Source organism: Propithecus coquereli, unplaced genomic scaffold, assembly GCF_000956105.1.
Source record: "Propithecus coquereli isolate 6110/MARCELLA unplaced genomic scaffold, Pcoq_1.0 Scaffold821, whole genome shotgun sequence".
Classification (NCBI taxonomy): Eukaryota; Metazoa; Chordata; class Mammalia; order Primates; family Indriidae; genus Propithecus; species Propithecus coquereli.
Window position 1 is genome coordinate 1008977 of NW_012154408.1, and position 11530 is coordinate 1020506.

At 46.0% G+C, this 11530-nt stretch overlaps 1 protein-coding gene across 1 annotated transcript in view; it reads right to left on the minus strand.

The window, feature by feature from the left end:
- Positions 1–8655: 8655 nt before the first annotated feature.
- Positions 8656–11530, minus strand: part of SLBP (stem-loop binding protein) — a 16448-nt gene continuing 13573 nt past the window's right edge. The window contains exon 8 of the mRNA XM_012663681.1: positions 8656–9474. Coding sequence (XP_012519135.1) covers positions 9358–9474 — 117 coding nt within the window. The 3' untranslated portion in view covers positions 8656–9357. The remainder of the gene's footprint in view (positions 9475–11530) is intronic.

The following is an 11530-nucleotide window of genomic DNA, read 5'->3' on the forward strand; positions in this document are numbered from 1 at the left end:
CCACTGGGTGCTTTTCAATAAGGTCTGTGCTGTATGAATGTTCCCATTTTGATGACTGTAGTGCATTTTTTTTTTACTTTTTATTTCAGAATTTTACTGGAGTACACACGTTTTGGTTACATAATTTGCTCTTGTACAAAGTTGTAAGTGTGCCCTTCACCCAGTTAGTGTGCATTGTACCCATGAGGTGTGAATTTACCCATCCCCTCCACCCGCTCCCACTTACTTGATTTCCCTTGAGTTTTACTTCCACACAGTTTTAAACAAGTGTCCCGTTCCCAGGAAATACACGCTGAAGCGTTAGAGGCTAAAGAGTAAAAGGCATGATACATGTGCACCATGTGCCTGTGTGTGTGCAGACAACCTAGAGACAAGGTAGAACTGGTTCCTGGGGCTTGGGAATGGGAGGGCTGGTAGTGACAGCTCGGGGCTGGGGTTTTCTTCCTGGGGTAATGAAAATGTTCTAAAACTGACTGTGGTGACAGTTTGCACAACTCCATGAATATACCGAAAAGCCATTGAATGGCACACTTTAAACAGGTGAATTGTATCTCAATAAAGCTATTAAAAAGCAATAGAATGGCACCAGCCACCCCAGGAGGCGAGTCCCCTGCCCAGGCAAACCCCACCCTCCCTCGTAAATCACCATCAGCCTCACTTATAAAATCATCACTTTCTTGCCTTTAAAAATAGTTTTATGGCCTTGAGGTGAATGCTTAGACATTTTAGTCTGAGCATTCTTTAGAATGCTTAGTTTAGTCTTGCCTATTTCTTTATTTGGTGTGCCTCTGGCAACTCTTATCTACATAAGCCCCCCTGTCTCTTCTTTTCTTTTCTAACCTGTTGCAGAACCTGGACCAAAGGATCTGGGGAGCCGTCTGTGGTCTGCATGTGGCTGCTGGCATCCTCGGGTGCAGCTCAGCACGGTCCTAGTTCCTCTGGATTTCCTGCCAGTTGGGTCAGACTCAGCTTTGATAACCTTGGCAACACTATAGCTGGCGTGGGGCAAAACCATCAGTGGCATGGAATGCCCGGGTGTCTCATTTCAAGTTGCAAACGGTGCTATTCTAATTCAATTCGTTCCTCTGCATTTATTAGTTGGATCCTTTTGTGGATGCTCCTGTCCAATGACTACGTGGCACAGCTCATTTAAGATGGGCTGGAGAGATGCTCATCGGCTTTCAAGAGAGTAAACTGGCTCCCATCATCCCCCAAAAGCAACTGATTCCTCTCTTTTCCCAACATATTTGATGAACTGCATTTCTTATCCCTTTTGAAGATCAAATTGTCCCATCTATGGCCGGGGGTGGTGGGGGTCTCTTCAGGTTGCTCCTGAATCCTCTGGGTATGACTCTGGTGGGTCTACTGGCATGACACCCTCCCTACTCCCTGCCATTTCTCCAAGAAGCCCTTTTATTGAGAAATGGTATTTCAAGACCACAGTATGTGTCAAGGAATGCTCATGTGACCAGGCTGGTCACCGTATCCGGACCTTTTCAGCAGAGAGAGCTAGAGGGGACACACATGCACATATGAAGTCCTCAGCAACCAATACTCTGTTCTCCATTTCTGTAATTTTGTCCTTTCAAGAATATCATATAAAAGGAACCACACAGTAACACTTTGAGATTAACTCTTCATCAGGATTTGTGCCAGCAGTTCCACAGCGTGCAAATCCACCTTGTCTGTAACCGTTCACCCACCCAAGGACATCTGGATTGTTTCCAGTTTGGGGCTATTCCAGACAGAACTGCTATGAGCTTTCACGTACAGGTTTTTGTGTGAACTTAAATCTTCATTTCTCTGGTATAGATTCCCTGGGGCATGTGGTAGTTACACGTTTAGTTTTTTTGTTTTTTTTTTTTTTTGAGACAGAGTCTCACTCTGTTGCCCGGGCTAGAGTGCCGTGGCGTCAGCCTAGCTCACAGCAACCTCAAACTCCTGGGCTCAAGCGATCCTCCTGTCTCAGCCTCCCGAGTAGCTGGGACTACAGGCATGCACCACCATGCCCGGCCAATTTTTTTCTAATTTTAGTTGTTTGGCTAATTTCTTTCTATTTATAGTAGAGACGGGTCTCACTCTTGCTTAGGCTGGTCTCCAACTCCTGACCTCAAGCGATCAACCCACCTCACCCTCCCAGAGTGCTAGGATTACAGGCGTGAGCCACCCCGCCCGGCCACATGTTTAGTTTTTTAAGAAGCTGTCAAACTGCTCTCCAGAGTGCCGGTACCATTGTACACCCATGCCATGGCGCACAAGGATGGCTCCCAGCCCTCACCAGCACATGGTACCATTGCCGTTCACCACAGCCACTCTCTCAGGTGTTGCTTGGCTGCATCCCCCAGTGACTAACAATGCCAAGCACCGTCCCATGCACCTATCTGCCATCTGCACATCCATTCTCTTCCATGAAGTATCTGTCCCCATTTTGCCCATTTTCTAATTGGATGGTTTGTTTACTGCAGAGTTTTGAAAGTTCTTTACATAGTCTCGTAAAGATAGGAGTGCTTTGTGGGATGTGTGGTTTGCAAATATTTTCTCCCAGCCTGCAGTTTTGTCTTTTCGTTGTCTTAAGAGGGTCTTTCAAAGAGGAAGTTTTTAATTTTGATGAAGTTCAATTTATCAACGTTTCCTTCTTCAAATCGTGCTTTTGGTGTCCAGTTTAAGAATTCTGCCTACCCTTAGAGCCCAATGATTTCCTACAAGTTTTATACTTTACATTTAAGTCTGTGATCCATTTCGACTTAATTTTTCTATAAGGTGTGAGACTTAGATTGAAGATCATATTTTTCCTTTCGGATATCCAAATGCTCCAGCATCATTCATTGAAAATACTATCCTTCTCCATTGAATTTCTTTTGCACCTTTGCAAAAATTTTGTGACTTGCTAAAAAAAAAAAAAAAAAGTTGGCCAGACTTGTGTGGGTCTATTTCTGGGTTCTTTGTTTTACTCCATTGATCTTAAGTGTCTGTCCCTCCACCAACACCAGTCTTGAAGACAGCAGCTCTATTAATAAGCCAATAAGAGACTCATCTTTCTCACTTTATTCTTTTTCAAAGTTGTTTCATCTATTCTAGTTCTTTTCCCTTTCCATATGAAATTTAGAATCTTGTCTCTACCTACAAAAAATTGCTGGGATTTGGATACAAATTCCATTATAGCTGTGTTATCAGTTTAGGAAGAATTGGCATCTTTGAGTCTTCCAATCCATGAATATGGCATAGTTCTCCATTTATTTAGATCTTTCATCAGCGTTGTACAGTTTTCAGCATACAGGTCTTATATGTGTTTTGTTAGATTTGCAGCTAAGTGTTCCAGTTTTTAAGCAATTATAAATGGTACAATTTTCTTTTTTATTTCAGTGTCTATATGTTCGTTGCTAGTATTAGAATTTTTTTATTTTTTTAGAGATGGAGGTCTCACTACATTGCCCAGGCTGGTCTCGAAGTTCTAGCTTCAGGGAATCCTCCCATCTCAGCCTCCAGAATAGCTGGGATTACAGGTGTGCTCCACCACACCAGCCTAGTATTAGAATTACAACTGATTTTTGCTTATCTTGTATCTCATGACCCTGATGAACTAGTTTTAGGAGGGTTTTATTTTTTGTAGTTTCCCTGGGGTTGTCTGAATCGTCCATGTCATCTACAAACAAAAGTAGTATTAGGTCATTAAATATGAAATGTCCAATTTCAAAAGTATAGTTTATTATCTCTCAAACAAGAAGCAGTACAATTAATCAAAGTATGCACCTAAACTATTGACAGTTTCGCTATCTTAATGGTAGCTGGTTTATGCCAGCAGCAAAGAAGCCTGGAGAGCGAGTGGCGATGAAATCTCGAGAGGCGTTTTCTACAGCTTGTTGAGAATTGACTATTTACCTTCGCAAGAAGTGGTCCAAGGCTTGGAAGTGGTAGTCAGTTGGTGCAAGGTCTGGTGAATATGGTGAATGACAGAGTTTCCAAATCCAGCCTCTGTAGTTTGAGCAGTATTGTCTTGTGAGAGGATTGGCCTGTCTCTATTGACCAATCTTGGCTGCTTAACTGCAAGCATCCTCATCATTTCATCCCATTGGTGGCAGGTGTAATCTGTAATTGACCAGGTTTCATGAAGCTGTAGTGGATACCAGCACTGGACCACCAAACAGACACCATTAGCTCTCATGCTGGCCAGTGGTGCTTCCGGGGATGTGGACGGCTCCTCTGGACGCCCGTTCTCAAGGCCTCAGGTGCTTGGCCATTTCCTCCCTCTTCTGCTCCTGCAGTTGCTGCTGCCACGCAGGCCTTGGGGCTGTTGCAGGTTTACACCACCCCTTGCATCTTGGGTTCAGAAAACATCTTGTCACCTGGCTTGGTGGTCCCTGGTATCTGTTGGAGTCCAGTCTTGCCATCTCGCTTCTGTCTTTCTGTGGGGATATGGAGAGATCAAGAAGCTGCTGAGGCCCCCCAGGTTTGGGTGAGCTCTGTGGAGTTTAGTAAAGCCCATGGCACCATGGTGAGACTGGCTGTGGGGTCAGGAGACTGGGAAGGCCCACTCTGCACGTTCCAAGCGCCTGTTCAACCCACACCGGGCTGTCTGCCAGCAGCTAGACTTACATGTGTGGGACCCAGGAGAGGATCAGGTAAGGGCCTAACTGGGAGTTTCTGGGGTGAGAGGTCTTGGCAGGAGGGGTGGGCAGTGTCTTGGCCCGAGCAAGGCTGACCCTTCCTGGCTTTCAGCTTCCATGAAGCAGCCAGGATGCCCTGAAGCAGATTTCATACTTCTAAGCACCTGCTGTTTTTATTCTTGCCTGAAGACCTTATCCAGCCTGAGAGGACCAAGGAATCAAGGAATGTGCAGGGAGCTCAGCAACAGCGGCAGCGCCAAGGAACTGTATACAGTCATAGTCATTGTTGAAACCTCAGCCACTGAGTCGTTAGTACTAATATTGGAGGCTTTGCTTCCTACACTCCTACACTGAAGGTTTTTCCTGGAAACTTTATGTGCATCTTTGAAGTGTGATTTTTACCAAGAGGTTTAGGGCCAATCTGCACATTAAAATGCAAACAAAAGAACAACAAAACAAAAAGAAAAACCCTCAAACTTCTTTCTTAAACATAAAATTATACACAGACTAGGCCAGGCATGGTGGCTCACATCTGTAGTCCCAGCTGCTCAGGATGCTTAGGTGGGAGGATCGCTTGAGCCCACTCGAGTTTGAGGTTGCAGTGAGCTATGATGACACCACTGCATGCCAGCCTGGATGACAGAGCAAGACCCTGTCTCAAAAAAAAAACAAAATAACAAATTGGCCAGTGCAGTGGCTCACACCTACAATCCTAGCACTCTGGGAGGCCAAGGTGGGAAGAATGCTTGAATGCAGAAGTTTGAGACCAGCCTGAACAAGAACGAGACCCTGTCTCTACTAAAGATAGAAAAAAAAAATCAGCCAGGCAACTAAAAGTAGAAAAAATTAGCTGGGTGTGGTGGTGCACGCCTATAGTCCCGGCTACTCGGGAGGCTGAGGCAGGAAGATCGCTTGAGCTCAGGAGTTTGAGGTTGCTGTGAGCTAGGCTGATGCCATGGCACTCTAGCCTGGGGAACAGAGCGAGACTCTGTTTCAAAAAAAAAAGAAAGAAAAAAAATTGAACCCCCCCGCTCAATTCCCCCTAATTAAAAAAAATCTTTTTTAATTATACGCAGACTGATGATCAAATAGGTACACTTCCTCCCCCTCTCCCCAAGCCATACTGGGTTGAAAGTAGACAGTAACACACTACTGTGCAAAGTACTTCAGTTTGCCAAGTACTGTACCATGACTTTACCTAGCAGACCTTCCAGATTTGCCCACATGGAATAACAGATCCCGTAACCGGTCACTTAATCAGGAGCTACCACATGGGCCCAGAAAGCCAACAGGAGCTGGCCCTGTGGTTCAGGCAGAGGCTATTCGATTCACCTGGGAGATTCCATTGACATTTTCCTACCAAAGGGACGGAGGAGTCAACAACTTGGTGGCAGAACTGCTGAAAAAGAGAACCTAAAGGACAAGATCCTGACAGGCCAGAAAGAAACATGAACGGCTGCACAATACAGGGAGAACAGTAAATCTGGGGATGTGGGATGACAACCCTGATAAGCTGACCCCAGCGTATGTGAAAAGACAGAAAAATGACTCACCCATGGGGACGAGATAACAATCAGCCTGGGATTGTGAAGAATTAATCATGCTGGACAAACTTAATTTAATTCTGACACTTCTAGGTTCGACGTACAAGAGTCAAGAATAAAGACAACTCAATCCTATCCTATTGGTTATTTGTAACACTCAGAGAAAATACTAGATTACATTAACAGCATTAAGAGGCAAGCACTGAAGTCTGAAGATTGATTTCCTTGCTGCTTAAAAGCATTCTAAGAATTTAAATGTGAAGCAAAACCTAGCAGCCAGGGCAACTGAAGCCCAAGTCAGGCCTCAAACCCCCACCTGAGACCCCCACTGCCTGTCTCACTCACCCAAGGCAGGGTCAATGTCCCACTTGCACCCACACCCAGCCCTGACCTCACCCATCACAGCCCTGCTCAGACCACCATAGCCCAACCTCTGGCCACACAGATTATTTATAATCCTCCAAAATGCAAGATAAGCTCCCTGCCAAGGCCTCCAAGTTCCACCCCCACCACAGGGTCAACCCAAAGTCAAGAATGTCATCTGAACCCACTCCCATGTGGACAGGGCTCCTCAGACATGGTTCCTTAAGGTCAGCTCCTGGGTTGAGCCTCCCTACAGATGAAGACCTCAGAGCTAAATAGACAACCTACCTGCCCTCCAGCCCCACCAGGCTACACACCCAACTTACGATAGTGGGGTGACACAGACCTAGGATGCCTGCAAGAGCCACTCCCTGGTCCGCCAGGCAAATGTCATGTGGGCAGGTCCCCATGAGGGCTTGGCCTTGCTCCAGAGATTCTCCAAGTTTCTGGGCTTGAGGTCCCACCCTGGAATTATCCTTCATCTTCCATGAAAGGTGGCAGGTGTGTCTCAGTCTGCTTCCTGCTGGTCCAAGGCCTCTTTCATTTCGTATTGCCGAGTCCTTTGCAGCCCAACCTGGAGGTGATTCTGCCAGCGTAATTCTTTCAAAAGCTTTTCTAGACTCCTGTGACTCCTACTGGGGCACAATTCATTAGACAAAAGCCACACACACAAGTCTCTTCAAAACAGCCCTCGTCTGTCTCGTGCCCCTGCCGAGGGACAAGCAGCCCTGCTGCTGGAAAGGTCTTAGGGGGTTGCAAAGCCACACCCTCCACTTCAGCATAGATCCAGCCTTCCTGGCTGTCCTCTGGATGCCCCCTTCGCCATCTGGCAAGGCTGGGAACATTTGAGAGCGCTGCTCATTCACAGTTAGCGCCCTCCCTCACTTCTCCCTATGCTGTTTTAGCTTTTAACGTAAGCAGGATGCCAGAAGCTACCTGCCTAGAAACCTTGGCCACATCATCCAGTTCAGAAGACATTTTCTCTGTTCTGTTGTCATGGTGGAGGCACCAGTGTCACTACACTTTGCTCTAATCTCCCATATTATCCACACCTTCCCGCTGGTCCTCACTCACAGCCACAAAGCCAAGGCTTCCTCTAGCAGTTTCCTCATGGACACGCCTCAAAAGTCTGCCCACATCTTAGGATGTTGTTGGCAGTCAACATGCTACACTCCTATCCCAGGGCCTTTGCACTCGCTGCCCTCCCTGGGGTGATAGCCATCTCGGCTCAAACGCTACCTCATCTGGCATCCCCCAACCACCCTGAAAATACTGCCAAGTACCTGTCCCTACCCTGTTCTACCTGACACCACACTTACTATCTTATCTCCCCACCAGAGTGTGAGTGCAGACTTCAGGTGGTCTGTTTCCTGCCGTGTCCCAGTGTCTCCCACGCTGTACCTGACACAGGTACAGTGTTAACAGGGTTAACACAGATGTGTTAACTAAGGAAGGGCTTCTGCCTTTTCAAAGTCATGGAACAAAGTTGCTTGAGCCCATCCCTCACTTGAAGCAAGCCCGGTACCCATTCTGAACAAGCGTCTTTGGGACGCGGCTGTGGCTATGGGCTGGCGGCCATGTCTGCAGGCAGGGTCCCAGATTTGGCTATAGAAGGCAGGCCATGGCTAGGCACCCCTTAGGATTCAGCCTAACACTGGCTATGCTGTAGGGTATAAATCTGGGGATGTGGGATGTCCCTGTCATCCCAGCTGCTGAGGAATAAGTATGGAACCTAGGTCACTGACTCCCTGTTTTGAGTTGGGGAACCCCCTGAAGAAGCTCCACACCTATCAGACAAGGGCCCTCACCCAGTGGCCAGTGGGGCTTGATGAGCTGGCACAGAGGGGCACAGAGCAACCACTCCTGAGCACCAGTCACAATTCCCTGTCCACACCGCGTGCTGCACTCACCTCATGCCACATGAGCCCTTCAGACCTGAGACAGACCGATGTACACTCTGACCCCCACCCAAACACATTAGTTCTCATAGTATCTAGCCCACTTGGCAAAATCCTAAATCAGTTAAAGAAGGTTTTATTTTTGCATATCACTGCATACAAAAGCAACAGAAACTTAAGTCTTAACAAGAAATTTATGATTGAATATTTGAACAGAAAATCTATACACAATATCATTTACAGAAATTTTACATAGTAAATTAACTGATTGCAAAAAAAGTTCTTTCTAAATCCCTCTGCTGCCTTAACTCTTAGAGTATTCTAGATAAAGAGCCTACCTAGCGCTATTTACAAGTACCAAATTAAGACTGCATAACTTACATAAAACCCATTAATTTAACATGTTTAACTGTTCAGAGCTCTGTATGAGGGAAAAAACCCACTTCGACATACTGGAAAAAGGCCAAACACTAAGTTTCCATAAAGACATTTAGGTGTCTGACACTGAGAATACTTTATCAGACACCTGTAAAGAAGGCTGACTTTAGATTGGTCCCATGAATTCATGGTTAAATCCAAAACAACCCATCTGACAAGTGGCAAATTTATGCCTAAAATACTTGTGGAAAACCTGTTAAAGGATACTTGTAAGTTTAACTTGGAGGATGGTTAAGAATAAGCAATTGAGTTTGTTGCACAATTGCTTTAAGTTCAATCTTCCTTGGATTTAGCGCCATTAACAATTTAAAACATGCAAAATACACTCACTGGTACATAAAACTAATGTTTTCTTAAGAAAATAAGGCAGGAATAACAATTCATCATGAGATAATGAGCTATTAACAAAGAAACCATCCAGGTACAAGGGCACAACACATGCTTGGCCTTAGCTGGCCTCCCACCAGGTGTGGGGGCATTTGTTCCTCTGGCCACCACCAGGTGGCACAGTTAGCTCATGGCTGAGAAGTCTCTCAAGGGTTCAGTTAAGCAAGCTTCCAAGTCAAACTCGTCCTCCACTTGGCAGTCCACGTGTCTGACTTTGGTGGGTGTGCCAGAGTACACATCCTAGAAAACAGAAGCGTGGGTCATGTTGACGTTCAGACAGACATTAAGCACAGGCCTATTACTCGCCAACTGAGGGGGCGGCGCACGCTCCTGTGCCCAGCAGCGGAACGACAGGCCCAAGACTGACCCAGCATCACCAGTGATGATCACGTAAAGGCAGAACACAACAGAGAATGCAAAGTAGCTAATTAGAACTCCTGGGCCCAGCTGGTGGCTCACTCAAGCCTGTAATACTAGCACTCTGGGAAGCCAAGGGGTGACAATCGCTTGAAGTCAGGAGTTTGAGACCAGCCTGAGCAACAGCCAGATCCCGTGTCTACTAAAAAATAGAAAAATAATTACCTGGACAACTAAAAATAGAAAAAGTTAGCTGGGCGTGGTGGCACACACCTGTAGTCCCAGCTACTCAGGAGAGTGAGGCAGGAGGATCACTTAAGCTCAGGAGTTGGAGGTTGCTGTGAGCCAGGCTGACGCCACGGCACTCTAGCCCAGGCAACAGAGCAAGACTGTCTCAAACAATAAAATAAAACAATACAAAATAAATAAAATAAAACTCATGGATAATGAATAACATCGAACTTTAGCTGGAGGTGTCAAATTCCTACCCAATAAACTACCCCCTGCCCCAGGTTAGAATTAGCAGCTCACTGATCCCTTGACATCTCTGAGCCACAGCTACCTCAACTCTAAAGGGAGCTGCTGCGAGGACCAAGCACAGGACATCACCCACCTGATGTGTGAAGAAGAATCACACCAAAATGGCTGAGCCACCCAGCGGCCGAGGAAGATCTGCCTCAGCTCCAGCATGGCAGATTCAGGGACTAAAGACAGGCCTTTCCCGAGCCCACCTCACCCCTAAAACAGGCCACTTTATACACCGCACATCTTAGTGGCATCATGTGATATACTGCATGTGAAGGTGTACACCTCAATTGCAGCTGAGAAAGATGTTGATGATATTGCAAAGAGGGATCGTATGTACCATTTACAAAATACTGTATAACATAAAGTTTAGATGTGTACATATTTTATAAGCACAGAAAGAATTTTAAAAGGTCTCCGGTTGATACCACCTGAATCATGATATAAACTTAACATCACCAACAAGACAAACTGATACACACTCCCATCGTGGCATTCTTGCCCGAAGGATCCAACCTGACCTAATCCCTAAGGATACAATCCAGCAACTCTACATGGACACTGCTTTACAAAAACTAAACTTATCCTCTTCAAAGAAATGAGTCAAGATCATGGGGAATAGGCCGGGCGTGGTGGCTCACACCTGTAATCCTAGCACTTAGGGAGGCCGAGGCAGGAGGATTGCTCAAGGTCAGGAGTTCAAGACCAGCCTGAGCAACAGTGAGACCCCGTCTCTACTAAAAATAGAAAGAAATTAGCTGGACAACATATATACATATATAAAAATTAGCCGGGCATGGTGGCACATGCCTGTAGTCCCAGCTACTTGGGAGGCTGAGGCAGGATGATTGCTTGAGCCCAGGAGTTTGAGGTTGCTGTGAGCTAATCTGACGCCACGGCACTCTAGCCCAGGCAACAGAGCAAGACTCTGTCTCAAAAAAAAAAAAATGATCATGGGGAAAGGCAGGAGCCCATTCTAGGTGAAAGGAAGGAGATGGGGTAGTTTAAGTGTGTGATTCTTGATTCAATTCTAGATCAACAAAGAAACAAATGCCAAAAAGGACACTGGAACAACCGGAAACCTGAAATGTGAACTGCTTATTAGACAGAATTTTGTCAATAATACATTTTCTGATCAGGTGTGACAACTATTTTGTGGTTATGTCCACGAGAAAATCCTTAATCTTAGGAGACAAAATTGGTAATATTTAGTGGCAAAGTTCCACCACCACTTTCAAGTGGTTGAGGTACACACATAAATAGGAGACAGCTACATAGGTGTTTGCTATAGAATGTTTTCCAAAACAATGTTGAAGAAAGCCGGGCGCGGTGGCTCACGCCTGTAATCCTACCTCTCTGGGAGGCCGAGGCGGGCAGATTGTTTGAGCTCAGGAGTTCGAGACCAGCCTGAGCA